General features: G+C 35.4%; 1 protein-coding gene across 21 annotated transcripts in view; it reads left to right on the top strand.

Annotated features, from left to right (window-relative positions):
• The window catches only part of PARD3 (par-3 family cell polarity regulator), a 728,954-nt gene that overhangs the window by 408,005 nt on the left and 296,335 nt on the right, over window positions 1–24,614 (top strand). For all 21 annotated transcript variants that reach the window (XM_072651995.1, XM_072651989.1, XM_072651996.1 and 18 more), the window contains 2 exons: window positions 10,094–10,185; window positions 14,852–14,935. In XM_072651995.1, the coding sequence (XP_072508096.1) occupies window positions 10,094–10,185; window positions 14,852–14,935 (176 nt within the window). The remainder of the gene's footprint in view (window positions 1–10,093; window positions 10,186–14,851; window positions 14,936–24,614) is intronic.

Below are 24,614 nucleotides of genomic sequence, written 5' to 3'. Positions count from 1 at the left end.
AATCTGATTACTTTTGAATATGGCTTAAACTGTTTCCTTCTTTCAATTCTTGTAAACTGTTAATGATATAATTTGTATGATGTCATATATCTATATACTCATACATATATAATATACATATTTTTATATTCTTACTTGAGGATATACCTTATCATTTTGTTCAGTTTTTATACTGGACATTATAAGGAATTTTATTACCTGTACTTGCCTTCCTAGCTTGTAAATATTGATAAGGCAATATTTTTATGTGAAATAAGCTGAGTTTTCTTGTCCATTCACAAGTAATGAATTTCTGATTTAATTAAACCCCAGGAGGACAACCTGAATAAACCTAAAATAAGAACATAATTGGAACAAAACTGTGTAATCAACAGTAAATGATAAAGTTATTAAACATAATTAAATTGTTTTTCAAAATATATTTCATATTTTTAATTTAAGAAATTTTAGTATTGAGCTAATAAAAAGTTGCTGTAAAAGGACATAGCAAATGATCCCTTGTTTTTGACCAGATACTGGTCTGAGACCTTGAGGAGAATTCCTGACTCACTGTGGACCTGACCAATCCCTGCTCTGTACTGGTGAATGCAGACATCAATAGAGCTGATAAATGAGCTCACAAAGAATGGCAAGGGTCTTTATCAGAGGTCTTTATTAGACAGACTTTAAGAAGTTGTTCAAAGGCATTCCAGAATATAATGCAGTAGCAAAAAGGGGGTATTTCATATGTAAAAATATTCTAATTCTCTGTTCCCATTTGCCTATTTTTTAAGTAAATGAAACAAATCATGAGACACCAAAAACACATTGTAATTGTGTCAACTTTAATACTTTGTTTTTAAACAGTCTAGTTTCCTGGATAAGGCCAGAATCATTTTAATTTGGGTTTTGTTCCAAGCATAGAAAATTAGAAACAATTCATCAGTTCACATATGATAGATTTTATTAATATAGTTATCTTCAATACTACCTAATTAAAATAAATTTAATTTTTGAAAACATAATTTAGCCTTAAACATTCAAACTAATCATTGATTCCAAAAGCTCTGCCTCAAAAAGGATGAATTCAATACAACAAACACTTATTAAGTACTTATAGTATAAAAGATGCTGTGCTAGGCACTGAGGATTCAAAGACATACACTAATTCCTGCTCCCAAGGAGTTTATGTTCTACGTAGTGTTGATGGGACAGATACAACTTTCATGCAAATATGAAAATATAGAAAAAATATACAAGGTAAACACAAAGTAATTAAGGTGACCCTAATACCTGGAGTGAGTGGGGAATCAGAACAAGAAAGGACTGATACAGGAAGAGCCCCATGAGCTGGATTTTGAAGATAGTTAGGAATTGCTGGACTAGATGTTAACAAATGGTATGAGGTCCCTCTCATTTCTAGAGGTCTCTCTAAGCTTTACTCTGAAATGTGCTCCTTAGTTGAGCTATGTGTTCAGGTTATTGAATGTTTTTGTGAGCTTGTCTTTGGGAGATATTCTACATTCTGTCAATGACCTTTGCTTATTGGATTACATGCTTCCAAACAATGAATTGTCGAAGAATCTGGTTTATGGTTTCCATAAATGGCATCCCATCTCCCACCTGCTTGCCCCCATATAGGTCTGGCTGTCTTGACTGAAATGTCTCTTCTCACCTCAGTCTCTTGGATTCCCTAGTTGTCCATATATCTGTTCTTTGTAGCCAACCATGTGGGATTCCACATTTGTGGAACAGCTCTTCAAATATTTGAAGTCTGCAGTCTCAATTGTCCTTGTCTTCTCCAGACACTACAACCGAAGTCCTAGAGCTAACCTTTCTATGTCACCATTTCATCCTGGCCAATACTTTTGGTCATTTTACAGTTTTTCAGATGTCTTTTGAAAAATATGACATCCCAGCCTAGAAATAATATTACAGATATGATCTGATCATTCCTGAGTTTCCTTTGCAAATTCCTGAAGATTTTAGTTTTAAGTGTGACCAAGTATTAGTAACCATTTGAAAGAAAATTTTAAAATATTGCCCTTAATGTTTAAGATGGACTATGTTTTTTACATTCTTTGAAAGAACCCAGTTGGGGAGGCAGAGGACTTTGGTTTGAATCCCATTCTGCTATAACTACATAGCTTTGTGACTTTGGGAAAGTTCCTTAAACTCTGTGGGCCTCAGTTTTTTTCATCTATTCAATGAGGGGGTTTGGAGTAGATAGCATCTAAGGTCTCTTCTGTTTAAATCTTTTCTCTAATGTCTTTATGAGAAAAATAAATAAACCAAGGAATGTTGTATTATGGCTTATTGCAGATCTCTTGCAAATATCACATGTGAAAGTTATGTCATATGGGTTAAAGTTAGGAGCACATTACTCATGTATTTTTCTCTAAAGCTCCTGGTTGTAGCATAAATTGCAGATATGGTATAGGGAGTGTATGTGTGTGTGTGTGTGTATATATATATATATATATATATATATATATATATATATATGAAATTTTTTTTTCCCCTAGATTTTTTCCTGCATTTGTACCTGAATTTGGCTGTAGACAGGAGAGGGCAGTGTAGACTTAACTTGAGAGGCCCCTTAGACTGCATAGAAAACTCCCTTTCCACTTCAACAAATCCCAAAGCTCTTCCTTATTCCCTCCCTACCCATGGAGACATAGATTCATTTGTATCAATCAGATGAGTTTGCTCATGCTCAGTACACAGAAGAGGTTTGACTCATAGCACACAGCCTTTTCCTTTGCTCTAAAGGTGAAGTGTACAGTGGTCTAACCAGTGAGATCAGGTTTCCAGCATTTTAGAGCAAATCTATTTCTAAATAATTTCTGAGAGCTTTAAAGGAAAAATTACCGGATTTCATACTTTTAAAACAATAGTAGCTCTTTATTGATATAAGGAATTATTAATGCTATATACTAAGGACCAGATATTTTATCACCCTTTTGTTATTATCTACTTTCTTCTGTTTTAGAGTTCAAGATTTCTGAGGACAGGGGTTGTCTTTTAAAAACAAGTGTCAAGTATGTATCACACACTGTTAAGCACTTTAAGATTAATCTTATAGCTCCTGGCTTAATTTCAGATTTCTAAAAGTTTCAGTAAATGCTGTTGTTTAGTAGTTTCAGTCATGTTTGACTCTTCATGGTCCCATATTGGATTTTCTTGGCAAAGGTGTTGGCGTTGTTAATCATTGCTTTCTTCAGTTTATTTACAGATAAGGAAACTGAGGCACACAGGATTAAGTGGCTTGCCCAAGGGCAAATAGTTAATGTGTCTGAGGCTACATTTAAAGTCAGGTCTTCCTGATTCAGGATCTGGCGCTCTATCCACTGTGCCACCTATGGGCCCTTCATCAAATATTATCATAAAATAAATTATAAATGAAATAGTCTATTTTCCTTGGCTGAAAGTGAGGAGTACTTTGTGAAATTGTCCATGTAGCTCAGGACATGAATTTTGCTGCACCCCTATTTACACTCAACACATCTGCTTGGTGAGATTTGGGAGTTTGGGGAGAGGGAGGTCCTGGTAGAAGTGGAGTCCAACTCTATTATAAAGTTTCTAAATATTTTGTCATGCCTCTTGTAATTTTTATAAGTGCCTTTAAAAATAATGAGATTTACATTTTTTCCCAATGATATGTTTTATGAGGTTGTTTCCTCTTATGCTGATTCACGGATGGTTTCATTGCATGATTTTGTTGCCTGGGATTTGAATACACTTTAAAAACAATAGTGAATTGTAACAAAAATAACAGTGACTATCATTTTTCATTTCTATAGTGATTTCAGGCTTACAAAGTGCTTTCCTCACAGGGTGAGGGTGAACTGTCATTCTCTACCACAGATATAGAGTAGGTTTTCCTGTCTTTAAGATGATTGCTTAAGGAAATAAATCATCACTCCCTCATCTCTCCCCCATGTCTTCCCTCAAGAATTTTACACAGTTGTTACCTGAGAAATTCAGAATTATGTTGTAGAGAGGAGGGACACATTTAAGATGGGATTATCTGGACTGAGCTTCTTTCTACCTCTGAGATTCTCTTAATCCAGGAACATATACTAAGCTCTATGTCCTGTGCTCAGCTTTTACATTTTGTAATATAAGGAAGCCTGAGCAGAGTGAAATTTGATCAGCTTCTACTCTACATGTAAGAGATGTATAAATCTATAACTTCTACCATTTTCTTTTTCCTCTTCTAAAGAGTTTTACTTTGTCTTGGATTGTGTACTTTAAGGAATAGGGAGCATTTTATTTCCTATCCTTAATTTCTTTGGAGAAAATGGAAATCTATGGATTGCACCTTTCCATTGTAACTGCTATTAATGTCTTCATATAAATTCAACACAGGAGTTCCAATCAATGTTGTTAGAACATTTCCTCTCATCTTTTGAGCCTCTTGGACAGCAAGGGGTGTTTCTTATCCTTCCTATATGATCAAACCAATTTTTTACAGCAGTTACACATGTTTCTGATGACGTCCTTTGTAAATGGCGTATGGCAGGAGGGGAGAGGGAGATGGGGAGGGGCGGGGAGAGGAGAGGAGAGAAGAGAGAGCTCATTTGGCTTTTACTCAGGAAGACCTGGGTTTAAGTACCATTTCTGGCTACGTGACAACTGGCAAGTTATTGAACCTCTCTGAGCTCTAGGCAATTCTCTAAGACAATGCATTCACTTGCCTTGATATGGGGAGTTTCCTTCTGGGAGTTTCTCCTATCAATGAGATCACAGGTCTAGTCCATGCTCCCACCCTTCATACTACTTCTGTTATGAGTATCAAGCTGATCCTACCCACCAAGGGTTTCTTCACTGTCTTTTGTTGTGTCGTTGCCTTCTACTCTTCATAAACCATAGTATTACATGACTTTTACACAGTTTCACCAGAACAGTTGTGGTGTTTGGAAGTCAGTAGAGATGATTAAAAACTGCTATTTCCAAAAGCCAGTCCAACTTCGCTAAATTTTTCTGTTCTGTGCTTAGCCCAGCTCATTGTCCTGTTTCAGCTACTGTCCCTGTCACTAATGTATGACATCTATAGGTTGCCTATCCAACTTTATATTACAGTCCTTTTCTTTGTTATTTCAGTCATTTCATTTGTTATTTTGCACTGCCTTTGGGATGCAAACAATACATTTTCTTAGATTTGTTGAAATTTTCATAACCCCATCTGCATAGGAGCATACCTAGAGGACTTCTCTATAGGAAACGCTTCTATCACAGCAGACACACAATAATAAGCAACACTTATATTAGTACATTAATCTCTGAAAAGGACAAGCATAGTGTCTGGCATATATAAATTGTTATTGATTGATAAGCTATAATATTTGAATGAAGGAGTGAAGTGTCATATGGATCATAGGACCATATAGATGCGTCCTCTGAGGCCATCTGATGCATTCTGTTTGCTTATACTATAAATGAGGAAACTGAAGTGACTTGTTCAGGATCACACAGTAAGTGTCAGAGGTAGGGTTTAAACTCTGGTCTGCTTCATTCTAACTCAAGAGCCAGTGATCCTTCCAAGGCTTTCTTTCTCCCAAAACCTGGTCCATTGATGAGAAACCACGTTTTCCATGTAGAAAATAGAAGACACAGTCCTTGATTTTTAATTCTTGATAATAGTCTAAGAATTGAGAAGTAGGATATAGAAACATATTGACTAACATGTCAGCAATTTATTATCATAGGATTAAGCAGTTCTCAAAAGAATTATGAATTATTAACCATATGAAATGATGCCCCAAACTATGCTATTAATAAGAGACGTGCAAATAAAACCCCCAATGTAATCACCTCACAATTTGCAAAGATGATGAGATGGAAACAGTTAAGGTAGGTGTGGGTTGTGCAGAGGTAGGTACAGAAATATATTGTTGTAGAACTGGGATATTCTGGAAAACAACATGAAGCTTTACAAAGAAAGTGACAAAAATGTCCATACCCTTTGTGACAGTGATCAAGGAGGTCATTCCAGAATATTTATAACAGCACTTTTTGCTGTTATAAATTTGCTTTTGGTGAAGAAATGGAAAAAAAAAATCTTGGTAAATGTTGGAGAAGACATAGGAGAGCTGGAACACTAATTCATTGTTGGTGGAGCTGTGAGCTGATCCAACCATTCTGGAGAGCAATTTGGAACTGTGCCCATTGGGCTATAAAAATGTGCATACCCTTTGACCCAGCAATACCTCCATTAGGGCTGTATCCCAAAGAAATCATAAAAAGGGGAAAAGGACCCACATGCACAAAAATATTTATAGCAGCTCTTTTTGTGGTGGCCAAGAACTCGAAATCGAGGAGATGCTCATCAATTGGGGAATGGCTGGACAAGATGTGGTATATGAATGTAGTGGAATACTATTGTGCCATAAGAAATGAAAAGCAGGCGGACTTCAGAAAAACCTGGAAATACTTATATGAACTGATGCTGAGTGAAACGAGCAGAACCAGGAGAACACAGTAACAGCCCCAGTGTACAAGGACTATTTTATAATAGATTTAGGCCTTCAAACAATGCAGGGACCTAAAACATTTCCAAAGGACTCTTCATACAAAATGCCATCCACATCCAGAGAAAGAACTATAGAGTTGGAACTGAGGATGAATCAGACTGTTTTCTATTTTTTTATCTTTTGTTTTTTCTCATGGTTTCTCCCATTTGTTTTAATTCTTTAATTCTTCTATGCAACATGACTAATGTGAAAATGTGTTAAATAAGAATGTGTGTTTAGAACCCCTTTAAAATTGCATGCCATCATGAGATGGGAGTGGGGAGGTAGGGGGAAGAAAAATGTAAAACTTATGGAAGTGATTGTTGAAGACTGAAAACAAATTAATTATTAACAAAAAAGAAAATATCTGAAAAAATAATAATGGGATACTGATATTGATGATGATGATGGTTAAAAATTAAAAATATTCTCATTTCTAAAAAAAAACACTTTGGAAATAAGCAGGTTCTGGCACAAAAATGAAATAGGATATTGCTAAGCTATAAAAAGAATGATGAATGTGATTAATATGGAAAAGCATAGAAAGACTTCTCCAAACTCAAGGAAAGTGAAGTAGCTACATGAAAATAATATACACAAACACTTCAGCAATGACAATGGAATGAAGATGAAAACAAAATTGAAACTGAGTGCTGTGAAATTATAATGATCAAGCTTGGTCACAGAGAAAAAAATATAAGGAGATACCTCACCCCTACTTCTTTGCAGATATGGGGGTCCATGAATGTGGAACACTTCTAATGTTAAGCTTGATTAGTTTAGAGTTTTTTATTTTTCTTGCTCTTTATTTTTTCTTGTTATTATTTTCTGTTTCTTTACTCTAAGGGATGGTTTTCTGAGGAGTTGGGGAAAAGGGAATCTAGTTGATACAAAAACAAAAGATATTAATCAAATTTATTATAAAAATGAAAAAAATCACAATATTGTTCTGGAGGCTGATAGAATTCTTATACATGTTCTAGAATTTAGATGATCATATGAAGTTCATATAATTAGAATTGCTAAATTCTGATATGAATGAAATGCAATATTATTATGGTATAAGAAATAATGAATATGATTAATATGGAAAGACATAAACTAAAGCAAAGTAAGTAGACTCAGGAAAGCAACATGCACCTTTTTTGTCTCAGATACTGTGCTAAACACATTTCAATTGTCTCATTTGATCCTCAAAATAACTGTGGGAGGTAGGTGCTATTATTCCTTTTTACAGATCAGGAAACTGAAGCAAACAAGGATGAAGGGACTTGGTCTAGGGTCACCAAACTAGCAAGTATCTGAGTCTGGATTAGAACTGAAGTATTCTAAACTCCTGGCCTGACAACTCTTCCTCACATCTGCAGCTGAGGTCTGTGTCCTCAGGAGTTTCCTGTACCAAATAAATTAGAGGTGAAATCAACATGGAAAATTTAAAGAAGCTAGGCTTAATAGATGCCTTTCACCATAAATGACTACATGTTCAATCACATCTCTCTTAAAAAAAATTCTAAGTGCCAGACAGCCCAGTAATGCAAGCAGTAGGGCTGATGCTATTTACACATCCTAAAGTCAGGAAATTCAGAGTTCTGGTTCTCATAGCAACTGCAGCTCAGCCTCAGGCTAGCAAATGTTAAGCTACCCAATTGAACACCCGACTTAGACACGTGGAATCCTACTACTCAAACCCTGATATTAGAGCCTGATATTAGATGTCGCAACTGCATATCTGTAAATGATCACTCATTATTTGATCCCAATAGTTTTGGAAATTTCATTTTTATTGCCATTTCCTGAGTGGCCCATCAGAATTTCATTTGGTTCAAAGGTGACTATAGTAAACGCTTATATTTTTGTCCTTAATGTTTCTAGGAGACATGGATTATTAATGTAACCTGTTACTAAATTTCTTCAATTTGCTGAACCATCGTTTACATCCAGTTTATAAACAACTCTACTTTTCCCCTCACATTTAGAGTTCTTGTTTGTATTCATAATGTCGGTCTTAGGCAGGTTCAAGATGCTGGTTAACCTTTGAAATGTATTTCTTGCGAGTTGTTTAAATGAGATGGATGACTAAGAAGTGCATATTAGAGCCTCTCAAAACACACGATTATCAGTCCTCAAAGAGAATGACTTCAGGTGGAGCCCTGCCATGGGGGGAAGGGAGGGACATTACATCTCTATAATGGTTAGGAATATTGCATACTGCCTCTCTTTTTCTTTAAACACTCAGAGGAATTGTCAGTTGGATGTTACTGACTGCCTCTGCCTTGCTTTAATCTCTCTCAAAAATTTGATATATTCTTTGACACTGTACTGAACTCCTAACCTTTCGCTTATTTTGTTGTTCAATGTTTCCATTGATAGTACACAATCTCTGCTTCAGAACTCATTGCTTACAACATAACTGATCACATGCATAATTAAATGTATAAATTCACATTAAACAACAGAGTGTCACTCTTCTTGGAAATAGTTTAAATTATATAGATGTAAATTTGAAAACTATATTCCTAAATTGTATATTAAAAATAAGCCCTACAAGTTATATATATGTGTGTGCATGCATGTGTGTATATATGTGAGTATTTCCACTCTGAACTTCCCTGGAAATAGAACAAATCAATTATATATAATTATCTTCACAACCTGTCTCACCTTTATGATAAGGTTCTGTTGAACACTGTATTTTGAAAACTGAATATTTTCCATTTATTGTCATGAATTGCATGAGATATCTTACCATTAATCCAATAACAACAATAATATCTATCATTTCAATAGCTTAGCACACTGCCTGGCACTTATTAGCCTTCTGCTAAGCAGTTTACAAATATCCCATTTCATCTCATTGTAGGTGCTATTATTATCCCTATTTTATCTCAAGAAGCTGAGACAGACAGAGGTTAAGTGATTTGCCTAGTGTAACACAGTAGTGAGCATCAGAGGCTGAATTTGAACTCAGGTCAGTCTGACTTCAGACTGAGCACTCTATCCACTATGCCACTTAGCTGCCATTTTTAGTGATATACTTCTTATATTGATTTCATACAGTGCTGAGGCACCTCTATGGGGGCCATCATTTGGGGTTGAGGTAAAAGATTCACTTAATTTTTACAACACCATGAAAAAAACTTACCGCTGTTTTTATCTTATTTGTAAATGGTTCATCTTTGCTAAAACAGTATTTATTATACCGCTCCCTCTAATATGGTGCTGATCGTGTGGAGACCTCTACTAACAGAATTTCTCAGAATCAAAATTATTCTAGGTCTTTGGTGGATTGAACAGTCTTACTACATAACTTTTGTGGAAATTGTGTAGTTCATTTGGAATTTGATAGGATGCCCATTTGGATTTAGAATAAATTTCTTATTTTTGATGGCCAAAAGATGCTGGAACTAAGAAATGTTCCTGTGAGGGGAACATCTTGTCCTTGTATCCATTTTATTGTTAAAGATTAGTTTGCCTTGATATACTGTCCAGATATCCTTGTGGTACTTACTGAATTAAGGTTTTATAGAGTTCAAATTGTGGATCATGGAATTCATACTGATAATTTAAGTGATATACCTCCAATCTATTTGTCTGTCCAGGATGAAGATGGGACGGAAGAGGACAATAGCCGTGTAGAACCAGTTGGACATGCTGATACTGGTCTGGAGAATACCACTAATCTTTCCCTGGAGTAAGTGGCTAACTCCATTAATTGTACGGATTACACCTAGCATCATTCATATCAGTGTATCATCTGCAAAATATTGCATGGAATTTCTTATGTTTTCATGAGAAATAGATGAATCATTTTCTTAAAGTGCATTTTTTTGTTTACAGAGTTCTTTCATTGTTAGTATCAAAAATTTGAACTGAATGTAGTACAAGATGCATGAATATTCAGATATACATAGTCTTTAAACTTACATACTCTTCATATGTTAAATATTTTTGGCAGGTAATATTATTTGCTTCAAATTTATTAGTCATATTAACATGTATCTTATTCTAAACTTGGTACCATTATATTATAATCTTCTCCCTTTGCTTACCACCCCCCCCCCCGTTGAATACATAATTACAGTACATGCAAGGTATAATAGATGTAATATAGTTAGTGATCACCTTGAATTCTTCCTCTGCTCCCAAAATCTGAAGAAACTGTGTGTCCCTGGACTATTGAGGTAGGTAAGTGAGGAAAAAGTTATAATCTAATTTATGACACAAGTAGTACCAGAAACTTTTAGCTAATTTGTGATAGAAGTGATCCTTCATGGTGATATCATACCCTTGTGACATTGGCATTTTGTGTGACTTAAGCTCAGATTATATATATAATCTGGTTGAATGTCACTTGGGACAATTTGTTATGTTGAGATATATAGCAAGCAGTATTTTTTAGTAAACATCAGGTGAGAATAAAGGATAATCCATGAGGAATGGCAAATGATTGGTTTCACTGAATTTTTAATTTTCTGATTATTTTTGAATCATATGGGAAAAAACTATCTTCTGAGGTAGCATATCTATATGTGTATGAGTAGTTGAAAATATAAGCAATCACAAGGCAATAATTAAGCCAACAGAAGCTATTATACCAATTATTTAGTCCAAAGACAAGCAAGATGTGTTAAGTATATAAGTATTTTAATATGGAAATAATAAGAATGATTGGTTATCAATGAAGGAGCACATTAAGGTTAAGAACCCTGTTCTTAATTTAGTAGTCACCTTATATAGCAAAGCAAATTAAATAGTGATTACATAAGAATGGGTATTTCAATCAAAAAATTAGGCTTCCCAGAAATTAAAATGTACTATGGAAAATCAAGTATAAAATATATCTGATCAATAAGGATTAAAAGCTTTTGATTCAGTCTTGGATGAAATTGTACTCTTGGTTTTAAGAAGGTAATTTATTGAAAAAAAAGAAAAAGAAAATGTGTATATGTGTATATATACATACATACATACATATTGAGAGAAAGACAGAGGCACAGAGAAACAAGGAGGAGGAGGAGGAAAGGAGGGACCCCCTCTTTTTATTAAATGAGCAATTTAGACCACAACAATTAAAACCAGTTATTCTCTTCAGTGTAGAAAGCAAATTTTGTTTGTGTTTCAGTCTTTATAAATGCAAGATAAATTTATTAATTTGCATATATAAATATATCTTACCTATAGTATAAGTATTCACATGCTTATTTAAGTTACATACTTATATTTATATACCAGTATATTTACAATATTAATATCCAATTTGCATATTATGAACTTAAGACTATTTTAAACTTTTTAAAAGGATGGAAATCAAAGAGAAGGGAATTTAATTTTCAAAGCCTAAAGCTAAATTTTATGACCATTGCCATATACATAGAATCATCCGTTGGAAGAATCCACTGTAATAATCTATCTATTCACTTCTCTATTATTTGTTTTTAATAAGATAAGTCTTTCCAAATTTTGAAGCTGAAATCTATTTCCTCACAACTTCCAGCCATTGATTTGAGTTCTCTTTTGGGGAACCAAATAGATAAAGTCCAAGTTCAATTCTGTCTAATTGAGCTCAATGATCTCTGATTTCATGGGCATGTGTACCATATCTACCAGTGTAGATTGGGATACTTCTGTAGGTTCACATATAATCTTTGTCTTAGTTGTTGTAGCCAATATTCTGCAAAAAAATATGAATAGTAATCTTGTCCCTTCTAAGTCATATCTTTTTCAGACTAAAACCCACAAGTTCCCTCATGTGGTTTGATTTCAAGTCCTGTCAGAGCCTTAATACCTGAACATCATATTTCACATTCCTGATGAGAATACTTGTGTGGTTTGACACTCCCGTTCATTTTTCTGAATGCTATGCTTCTATTAATACAAATTAATGTCACATTAGTTTTTATTAAATGACCATTTTAGCCTACTCAAAATGTTTGGGTAAAAATGTAAATTGTAGCATTTCATGTCAATGTTAGTTTTAAAAATGGCATCACTTCTGACCCTTTTATAACAATAATTTAAAAAAAAAACCCTCCATAGCCTTCTGGGGGAAAAATATAAAGAAATCGAAGAGACAAATGCAAACACACTTCAAAGGGAGAATGAAAGACTGATTTAATAAGCATTATGGAGAAGTCACACATTTTTTTCCCCTAATGAATTAAAGCTTACAGTGAAGCTTATATACTGATAATGTATTCGTAAGGCTAATAGCTTAAATGACTTAAATATTGTCATTATCAAAATAGCCAGAACTAGAGATTAAGTTGACCTTAGAGATGAACAAGTCTCTCATTTTATAGATAAACACTGAGGTCCCCAGAGACTGTGACTTACCCAAGGAGTGATAGGCATTAAATAATAAAATCTGGATAGCTTTTCAATTCAATGTTGAACCCTAATTTTATTGTGTACCCTATCACCATCTATGTTTTGCTGCCATAGTGTTAAGTGGTGGTAAAATTTTGACAAATTTGAGAGACTAGAGAGTACTTTCACCTGCATAGGTAAGTGGTAAGTGGTCATGAAAGTATTCATGCATAGAATAAGATCTAAATTGTGTCTTAAAGTAATTGAGAAGTTAAAGGAGTTGAAGGATTAGGAGACGAGGGGGAAAACTCAATTGAGGTATGCGGGTACTGTGAGCTAAAGGAGAAAAACGGAAGACAGAGACTAGTCCAGTTTTTCTAGAATGTCACACAATGTGAAAAGGAATAAATGTAGAAGAAATGACTGGCCAGGTAAAGTGATTCTAGATTATATTTGTCTCAGAAACAAGCCAGTTTCTGGGTCTTATCTTTTCTGTTTCAAAATATCTTCTGCTTGGTATGAAAGATCTGAAAAAGTAAAAAAGACCTTAAATGCTCTGAACTAGATATAATGGAAGGATAGTGGTGCCTTTAAATAGGAATAGAGAAATTAAAGGTAACAATGGTTCTAGGTATGATCACAATAATTTCAGATTGGAATACTTTATCTAGAATTTGATGTAAGATATTCTGGAGGTGATATCCACAAGAAAGATGGAAAATGTGTTAGGAGCTGTTGGTCTAATAGAAAACATTTAAAAATCAGATACATAGAGACTTGTCATGTGAGTTTTTGAGATAATCAAGAAAAAGGATACTGAAGCAGAAGAGGGCATGTTCCAGAACCCTGAAGGGTACCCACCCTCAAGGATCCAGGGGAGCATGATAAACCAGCAAAAGTATTATGTCATCAAAATCTATATTTTTTTAACCCATAAAATTTGACTAGCTAGTGGCAACAACATTTCATTGTTAAGAGTCCTGGACATGGGTTCAAATCCTAGCTAATGTTTATGACCATATTGACAAATCACTAAATTTCTTTGTTACTTTATCCATAAATAGGTACAATAAAATTTATATGACCTACCTCATAAAGCTCTTGTAGAGAAAGTGCTTTATAAAGTTTTAAGTATTTATAAATATTATTGTTATTACTTTATGAATAAGAGGCATAATAGTGTAATGGATGGAGTTAGCTTAAACTTCAGGGAGAATTATCTGAATTTCTTACCCTTGACAAATCGGCTGAGTTTCCACATGCAAATCTCTTAACCTCTCTGTGCTCTAGGCAAGTCCCTAAAGGTATAACCTGCTAAAGTAGGTACCAAACTGCACTGGCAGAGAGAATTAGTCCTATATAAGTGAAATCACAATTCTTATTCCAGCCCCTATCCTGCTCAAAATATAAATTGATAAAGAATTTGTGCCCAAAAGCAGCATCAAACCTTCTGGTGCTTACTTCTTTAATAATTATTTTGAAGACTACATTAGACCAGTGCTTTCAAACGGAGTATGAGATAACCTTGCAAACCAACACCTTTATGAGAAATATGTTTGTTATATTATTTCCTGTGGATTTGGGGAGATTTGGGAGATACAATCTTAAAAATTCTAAACGCTCTTCAAAATGGCCAAAGTAGTCACATGGACTGGTGAGTTGGAATGAAATCCAGCATTGGTTCACGGTAGTGTAATTTCTTTCATTATTCCCAGACATGATGAAATCCATCAGAAATATTAGTTTGGCATTATTTACCATAGTTATTTCTGATGATTGCTCTTCTTTCATGCCATCAGACTAATATTCAGGTATGTAGTGTTTACTGTTGCCTTCATCATCATTGCTCACGTTTCAGAATATTGATGTTGTGCGTTTGGTGGGTATCTTTGTTGTGTTGTGGTTTGCTTTTCTTTTTTTTTTCTTTTTCCTTCTTTTTTGGTTTTGTGGTTTTTTGGTTTTTGGTTTGTTTTTTGTTTTTTTCTTTTTTTTCTTTTTTTGGTTTGTTTACAGTACATGTTCATGTTCCCTCATTCATCATTGTCTCACAGTGATATGGTAAAGCACGTAGAAGTCCCCAACGATGGAGGGCCTCTGGGAATCCATGTAGTGCCTTTCAGTGCTCGAGGCGGAAGGTAATGTATTGTGTAGGATTTTAATTGAATCATAACATGAAGTGTTTTATCTTAGTTTATGCTGAAATGTGTGGAGTTGGTTTAACATATTGTTAATATAAATGATTTAAATTTTGTGGTCACTATTAATCCATTCCTATATGTACATTATAATTAGAGAATACATTTAGAGATGATTTGGAGGTACACAAGCTCATCATGCATTTCCTTCAAATTATCCTCATGAATTTATTTTTCATTACAATTTACACCAGCATTCTACATAGCTGGTGGAATATTTTCTGCTAAATTGACAATAGATGTAAAAATCAGAATTCCAGATGGACTGGTAAAGTGAAGTAAAGAAATTAGACAATTTGCCTAGATGAATTAAGCCCATAAAAACTCTTTTCACTAAAGTATTCCCCAAAGTGAGTTAAATATTTTTTAAAAAATATTTTCTGGTTAGTTATTTCAACTCTCTACTCATGTTTTCTACAATTGATTTTAGGAATCAAAGCTGTCACATGTGTTACTAATGTCCTTAATATAGCATGGAACATACTCTATGATTTTCCTTCAACTCCAGTCTCAACAGTTTTATACAATAGTCATTGATGTTAGTTTATTACCTGATTTCTTTATCAGTGTAAAATAAATTCATGAAAATGACAGATACTAAGCACTTAGTGATTGTTTATTGACATGATTTTTGAATTGTTTGTTGCTGTTCACAGACTTTCCTTCTGACACAAATAAACTTAAATAAAAAAAATATTCACTAAATACTATTGATGAACATCCTGTGCTAGGGGGGTTTTATGAAGATATTTAAACCTAACGTGCCGTTTCCCTCTAGGATTTTCTCCCTGGAGGGACTACCTCAGTGCAGACAAAGGAAATTTTTTGACTAATTTAAGTTTAGTGTATTCTCCCTTTGCCCATTTTAGGTCCCAAGAGGAAGAAACTATATATAATTCTTATAAATGAATATCTATAGTTGGATAAATAGTTGGTACAGTTTATTGAATCTTGAGCTTAAGAGTTCTTATCCTTTAACTTGAGTTACTTATCCTCTCCTAGTCTCAGTTTCCTCATCTTGAAATAGGTATAATAATAGTGTATACCTCCAAGAGTTGTTGTGAGGATCAAATGAGTTAATGAATAAAGCAGTGTGCAAACCTTAAATTGCTTTATAAATACTAGCTATTATTAGCTATTACATATAAGAAACATTGTTTATAATCACATTTTAATAAAAAAATCTTCCATCAATTTCTTTTCCTCCCTTATTTCCTACCCCAGAAGATAACTCTTAAGTGCTTCTGAGTCATGAAAATTATAGCTCAGTCTATTGTTGGGCAAGGAAAATAAAAATACTGTAAGAGGCTTTGTAGAAAAGAGCTGAATCACCAAAGACAAATTTTTATAATATTCACATAATTCATACTCATTTATGCTTCCTAATTACTTAAAAAAGAATTTTAAAATAATTTTGAATAATTATCATGATTTCTTGAAGTAATGTATTCAACATGGTAAATATAATTTTTAGGCCTTTGATAAGTAGAATTCCTTATATACTTTTGTTATTGCTTTACACTGGGTTGGGTAGCCTGTTCTGGATCCTCTAGTTTAGATAGTAGATAGGAATGTCATGTTTTCCTGGATATAGTGGAGAATGGAGAAAGTATTGTGATACTATAATATTCACAGTGTAGTAACTGATTTGAATTTTTTTTCATAATTAGATGATAAAAATTACATTTGGAAATCATTTGGATTGACCAAGAGCAGAGTAATCCAAGAAATCTTTTTTTTTTTTTTTACATTGAAGGATATAGATTAATCTCTGAAGAAACTCTTGTAAATTTGGTTCATATTTATGTTCTGTGGCTATTGATTTCATTTCCTCTAATATTTTCTATTCTTTTCATGGATGGAATACAATTAATGCAGATGGCTGGGGAAGGGAAAAGTAGTTTGTCTAATCTTCATTTGACCACACCAACTAGTAAAACAAATTCTTGCTAATCTTAAAAATCCCATCTAAATTAAGTCAGTATGTGCCAGACCTAAACAGGGATTTTACAGTGCAAAATACTATTCTGCTTACTCAACACATTGTCTTATTGTTGATTCAGCATCATTATTTATAATTTCAAGTAACCTTTGGCAGAGCTAAAAATGGGATAATTTAAATTTTACACTGTCTGTTTGAGTACTAAAATGATTGTGCCTCTCATTTAAAATCACAAAATAGAAGAACTTTTTAAAAAGCCACTTTTTTGTTATTGTTTCTTGATTTCCCCTTAAAAGTATAAAATATTCATTACTCATTACTTTATACTTATATCATGATTGTTTTTCAAAGGACTCAATCCTGTTCTTGTTGACATTATGATCATTCTTTTCTTGAGGTTACAAAGTCCTTAAGGTTATACACAGTGGATGTGACTAAGGAAGTAAGTAAAAAACAAAACCCTCAGTCATTGTGACTGTAAGGGCATCATTGTATGTACCAAACCATTGCTGGATAATCTGTGGCCTTGAGTAGAAATGGAAAAAAAAGGAATCCCAAAGGAAAGAAAGAAGTAGAGCTTTCCTCAAAATCTAACGTGTCATCCTGCTTTCTAGATGAAGAGAAATTAGGCCAGAAATCTTTAATATCTTTGGCCTAACACAATTGCCTCTGGTAGACCTTATCAATCAGCCCATTATTGATAGCTAGTAAATATGGGGTGAAATATATACTTCCTTTAGTTTTTCTATTTTACTGATACCTCTTTCATTTAATCACTTGTTAAATATGTATTTCCTCTTTAAACCTTCCCTTCCCTTATAACAAAAATAAAAGAAAACTAATTCAACCAATCAAACACCCATATTTTACAGAGCATGTAGCACTCAGCATCCATAGTGCCATATCTCTCATCTGTGTGTGTGTGTGGGGGGGAGGGGTGCAGATGGTTAGATAAGATTAGCCTTTGCAGTGGATCCAAGTTTGACTCTCTTTTACTGTTATTTATATTATTATTAATTGTGTACCTTGTTCTTTTGGTTATACTTACTTTGCTATGCATCGGTTCATGGAAATATTTCCATCTTCCTCTAAATTTCTGATTCAGTATTTCTTATAACACAATAGTTTTTCATTATGTTCATCTTGCTCTTCATTTTACTACCTCTTTCCAGTAAAAGTGACAGGGTCTATGTTGACCCTTGTTCTTAGACATATTCTGCTTCAAAATTTGGTCTTTGATCTTCCTTCCAAGTGTTATATCAAATGTTGTGTTTCAAGCCTCATCTGCTAACTTTCTGGCTTATGATACCCACACTTCCATATAAAACAAAGAAATATCTTTTGCCATCTACAGATAGGGATTTTAAAATAACTAGGTAACCATAATTATATTACCTTAGCATCTTTATCTTTAGATGAAGTGCCAAGTTAGAAATAGTTTTAAGCAGAATAGTGTTAACAAAGCATTCTTAGTACGAATTAGTAAATAGTGACTATATTTTAGTGAAGACCACGACGATTTGAGAAAAAACATTATCAATAAAAGTCTGGAGAAGGTTTTCAAAATATTACCCATATATATTGAACATTCTGTATCTTGGTTTATACATTTCAAAAGGTTACTAAAAGCAAGCCTCTGAATAAAAGAGGCGACTTTCTTAAAAGTCCAGTACCCAGATACCTGTAAAATGTTGCTGGTGATAACTGGATAGGCCACAAACCATTTCATTTGTGTTGTGGCACTACAAAAATTGTTGTGTTTATCCTTCATTGCCAAAGAAGACCATGCCATCAGAGAAATGATGACGTGACTTGCACTTGACTTTGTTTTGAGTGAGGGAGGATTGTGCAAGATCACCAGCCTCACTTTCTGCTCCTGAGCCATCTAGATCCAGTAACCAGATATTCATCAGGATGACTGGAGATGGCCCAGGATGCAAATATATACAGAGTGGTGAAAAACAAGATGGTTTGGGAGAAGGAACCCTAGAAGTTGGGACAGGGTAAGAGAGTCAAGAAGAAGTTTTCCGCAGAACATGGTGCTTGAACTACACCCTAACAGAAGGGAGTACTTGGAGGGGGCATATTGCTGAAATGTGGAATAGTCAGAGACAGCAGTTGGAGTGTCTCATGGGAGAATGAGAGAAAAATTCAGTTTGGCTGAATCACAGAGTACCGGCAGAAAGCAATGTCAAACAGGCTGGAAAGGGTTTAAGGCTTGGTTGTGAATGGCTTTAAAAGCTAAACAAAGCTATTTATATTTTATCCTAGAGGAAATAGGAGCTGCATGTTTAGATCAACACTTAAGGAAAATAACTTTGGCAGCAATGTATAGGGTGGACGGGAATGGGAAGACACTAAGGAGTATTCAGACTAATCAGGAGGCTGTTGCAGGAGTCTAGGTGAGATGGGAATGAGAAAGAGGTTCATTCAATTGTCACAGGAGCCTTTCAGGGAAGCTTGTTTAATTGCTAGTTTCCATTATTGTATTTCCTTGTAACATTATTTTTAATAAAATATTGAAGATTGTGACCTTTCTGTAGTTCAGATTGGACATGCTTCTCATAGCTTAAAAATAATTTTGAGAATTTTCTCCAGGTTGAAGTTTGCATTATACTTTTCCCCCTGACCTTTCACTTTTTAAGTTAAGTTCACCTGCAAAATCTGAGATATCATTTGCTCTCACCAGCTTCTACTGATAGTTTCTCCTTCTTCTTCTTCTTCTTCTCCTCCTCCTCCCCTTTCTCCTCCTCTTTCTCTTCCTCCTCCTCCTTCTCCTTCTTCTTCCTCATCCTCCTCCTTTTTTCCTTTGAGACTGGGTCTGTCTATCATGCCCAGACTGGGAGTATAACATCCACATCTACAAGGAAGCTGTAACTGGTTCCTTAGGACACTTGTGGCTCCTCAGTCTCAAGACCTCGCCACAAAGGCTTTGACTTAGTAAGGACTGACCTGCTTGGCTTCAGGCCTCTTGCAGCTCAGAACTCAAGGGATCCGTCTACCTCAGTGTCCTCCAGTAATAATAGAGGTTATAGATGTGTGCAGCCACCACTGGCTGGTAGTTACTTTTGCCTTATTTGCCACCACTCTCAAATTAAGAAGTTCCTTTTGAACATCATAAACTATGAATATTTATTCCCTTTTCTTATTCCCATTAGTTAGAGGACTTCCCCTTTATGCTTTAAATGCTTTGCTTCTCCTACAATGAATTGCTTTTTGTTGTTTTTACATTTTTTGTACTCCCAGGAAGTATTTAATATTCACTTTAAAGAGTCTGTTTTCCCTTCCTCCCGCTCCTCCCCCCCTTTTTTCCCCTAAGCCCTTCACAGAATAAAATTTGATGCATAGTTTCTTTTACTATTCCTCTTTTCTCTTGTTCTGTCTGTAGGAGGTTGAGCCTGGAGCTATCTACCCACCTAGGGAGAAAGGACTGAAATAATCACTTTCTTACAGAGTGTTTTACTTCACAGTAAATGCTATTTTTTCCACAACTGAACGCATCTTACTCTTCTTCCTATCATCCTTTGAAAGATTTCTTTTATTTGATATTTTTTCCACAGTTGATCTACTATGTTTTTTCAAAGTTCAAAATAAATTCAGAAAACCATTAAAATATTTTCGCTTATGTCTACACCCATTATGCTTGCTAACGCAATGGCAGACTTTAGCTCTATTATAGATATGTTTGGATCGAAGTGAAAACCTGTGCTTTATTAAATTGCACAGATTTTCAGAAGCCTGCTATTTAAATGAAATAAAAATGTTGATTCCATCAGAAAACATTTACAATGCTTCCTCTATGTTTTCTGTTTCTCTACTGGTGCTACATTATGGCACAGAGTTGACTCTGCTTTTGTTGATGGCCATATCATCAGCCTGCTTACGTTGCTGGGTCCCATCTCACTGGCATGGCTTAAAGGTCAGACTGTATGATGGTTTTCAGTTGTCAAAGGACCAAGAAAAGCTCCTTGCTAGGTTGGCTAAAGGGTGATAGAATTTGTCAACACTAGCTATTCTTTTTTTTTTTTTTGTATTTAAATTTATTTAAATTTTCAACATTCATTTTCACAAAATTTTGAGTTCCAAATTTTCTCCCCATTTCTCTCCTCCCCCCACCCCAAAACACCAAGCATTCTAATTACCCCTATCACCAATCTGCCCTCCCTTCTAACATCCCTCCCTTCCTTTATCCCTATCTTCTCTTTTATCCTGTAGGGCAAGATAAATTTCTATACCCCATTACCTGTATTTCTTATTTCCTAGTTATATGCAAGAACAAAACTCACCAGTAGTTCCCAAAACTTTGAGTTCCAACTTCTCTTTCTCCCTTCCTCCCCACCCATCGCCATTGGGAAGGCAAGCAATTCAATACCATATCTGTGTAGTTTTGCAAATGACTTCCACAATAGTCATGTTGTGTAAGACTAACTATATTTCCCTCCCCCCATCCTGTCCCCCATTTCTTCTATTCTCTCTTTTGATCCTGTTCCTCCCCAAGAGTGTTGACTTCTAATTGCTCCCTCCTCCCATTGCCCTCCCTTCCATCATCCCCCCACCCTGCTTATCCCCTTATGCTCCCTCCTCCCATTGCCCTCCCTTCCATCATCCCCCCACCCTGCTTATCCCCTTCTCCCCCACTTTCCTGTATTGTAAGATAGGTTTTCATACCAAAATGAGTGTGCATTTTATTCCTTCCTTTAGTTGAATGTGATGAGAGTAAGCTTCATGTTTTTTCTCTCACCTTCCCCCTTTTTCCCTCCACTGAAAAGTCTTTTACTTGCCTCTTTTATGAGAGATAATTTGCCCCATTCCATTTCTCCCTTTCTCCTCCCAATATATTTCTCTCACCCCTTAATTTCATTTTTTAAAGATATGATCCCATCCTATTCCATTCACTTGTGCTCTCTGTCTCTGTGTGAATGTGCGCACATGTGCGCACGTTAGTGTGTGTGTGTGTGTTTGTGTGTGTTTGTGTGTGTGTGTGTGTGTGTATGTAATCCCACCAACTACCCAGATACTGAAAAGTTTTAAGAGTTACAAATATTGTCTTTCCATGTAGGAATGTAAACAGTTCAACTTTAGTAAAGTCCCTTATGACTTCTCTTTGCTGTTTACCTTTTCATGCTTCTCTTCATTCTTGTGTTTGAAAGCCAAATTTTCTTTTCAGCTCTGGTCTTTTCATCAAGAATGCTTGAAAGTCCTCTATTTCATTAAAAGACCATGTTTTCCCCTGAAGTATTATACTCAATTTTGCTGGGTAGGTGATTCTTGGTTTTAGTCCTAGTTCCTTTGACTTCTGAAATATCATATTCTAATTCCTGTGATCCCTTTATGTAGGAGCTGCTACATCTTGTTATCCTGATTGTATTTCCACAATACTTGAATTGTTTCTTTCTAGCTGCTTGCAATATTTTCTCCTTGACCTGGGAACTCTGAAATTTGGCCACAGTGTTCCTAGGAGTTTCTCTTTTTGGATCTCTTTCAGGAGGTGATCGGTGGATTCTTTCAATATTTATTTTGCCCCCTGGTTCTAGAATCTCAGGGCAGTTTTCCTTGATAATTTCATGAAAGATGATATCTAGGCTCTTTTTTTAATCATGGCTTTCAGGTAGTCCCATAATTTTTAAATTGTCTCTCCTGGATCTCTTCTCCAGGTCAGTTGTTTTTCCAGTGAGATATTTCACATTATCTTCCATTTTTTCATTCTTTTGGTTTTGTTTTGTGATTTCTTGGTTTCTCATATAGTCATTAGTCTCCATCTGTTCCATTCTAATTTTTAAAGTACTATTTTCTTCAGTGAGCTTTTGAACCTCCTTTTTTATTTGGCTAATTCTGCTTTTGAAAGCATTATTCTCCTCATTGGCTTTTTGAACCTCTTTTACCAATTGAGTTAGCCTATTTTTCAAGGTGTTATTTTCCTCAGCATTTTTTTGGGTCTCCTTTAGCAAGTTGTTGACCTGCTTTTCATGCTTTTCTTGCATCTCTCTCTCATTTCTCTTCCCAACTTTTCCGCCACCTCTCCTCCTTGATTTTCAAAATCCTATTTGAGCTCTTCCATGGCCTGAGACCAGTGAATATTTATTTTGGATGTTTGGGATACAGAAGCCTTGACTTTCATATCTTTCCCTGATGGTAAGCATGGTTCTTCCTCATCTGAGAGGATGGGAGAAGATATCTGTTCACCAAGAAAGTAACCTTCTATAGTCTTATTTTTTTCCCTTTTTTGGACATTTTCCCAACCAGTTACTTGACTTTTAAGTCCTTTTTCAAGAATAGGGGATCTGTAAGATCTCAGTTCCTCCAAGGTGGTACAATCAAACATGTACACTGGTGTGGAGCAACCAGAGATTTTTGTGCCCAGAATCTTAGTAGAGTTTCCTTTTCATAACCACCTCTCCTCCAGTTCTGCCAAGCCAGCACTGGGGGCTGAGATTCAGATAAGGTGCAGGGGCAGGGCCGCTATTCAGTGTGAGAGAAAAGATCAGCTGCTTCAGGGCCTCTACATAGGGCTGAGCTAAAAATCAGCTGCTAAGTGTCCCCAGGGGTTTTACTGTCCAACAATGGATGCTGACTGCTGTGGGAACTATTGCCTGATGTGGCCTCTGTGGCCACTGCCTGCGGCCAGAGCTATGGGAAGGCCCTTCTCCCTTCTTGGCCAGCTGTAAAAACCCTGTCACTGACCTTTGGCACCTGTGTATTGAGGGATTTGTGAACCGCTGCTACTGGGACTGGAGATTCCACCCCCGGAGGCATCGTCCTCAGTGGCCAAAGCTGGGCTGGGCTGGTCTCTGCTCCGTGTCCAGTGCAACAGACGTTTCCAGTTGGCCTTTCAGGTCACCCTGGGCTGGAAATCTCCTCCACTCTGTTGTTCTCCACTTCTGCTGCTCCAGAGTTTGTTGGGAGTCCCTCTCTCCAGGTATTTTATGGGCTGTGGGGGGAGAACCAGCGTATGTATGTCTTTCTACTCCACCATCTTAGCTCTGCCCCAACACTAGCTATTCTGTCTCTCTACGTATATGAATCTATACCTCAACATGTGTATTTTCTAAAGGAGGGAAAAGTATATTGCATAATTCAGGATAATCTATCTCTTTAATTAAAGAACTTTGGTGTTTGTCTATAATCTTAACAAAATCTGTATTGTTTGTCTTCTTTTTGTTACCTTGCTCATCTACTTTGTGAATAATGATTTGATTTAGAAAACCTTTGTTTCAATATTTCCTAAACTTCCTTTGAAGTGTTCCACTTCTTTAGTCACTGTCATCTATAATAGTGACTGTATTCATTCGTGGTCAGATTTAGTGACTTACCCAAGCTCCGTGTGTGAAGTGTTCTGTGCACTGTTCCATGGTTACTGAATGCCATTCTGGCCTATTCAGAGTTCTGCTTTTAGACATTTGTGGTGTTTATACTCTGTCAGCTTTTATTAAGATAAATTATGATCATTTCCATACAGCTGGGTGGCAGTTGTAGTGAGTTTACATTATCAAAGCAAAACTCAGACTAACTCAGCCAATTTAGATGTCAATAAAACATTTGTTACTTATTTTCAGTTTTATCATTGGTTGTAATTTATACTTAGGATTGAAAATGTTAACATGTGTGACTGAGTTTATTTTAATTAAGTGTATAATTAGGCTAATGAACCTTGTAAAAATGTAGTGGTGCAAGCCTTAG

The sequence above is a fragment of the Notamacropus eugenii genome, chromosome 3, assembly GCF_028372415.1.
Source record: "Notamacropus eugenii isolate mMacEug1 chromosome 3, mMacEug1.pri_v2, whole genome shotgun sequence".
In the NCBI taxonomy this organism is placed as follows: Eukaryota; Metazoa; Chordata; class Mammalia; order Diprotodontia; family Macropodidae; genus Notamacropus; species Notamacropus eugenii.
This window is presented reverse-complemented; position numbering and strand designations above follow the sequence as displayed.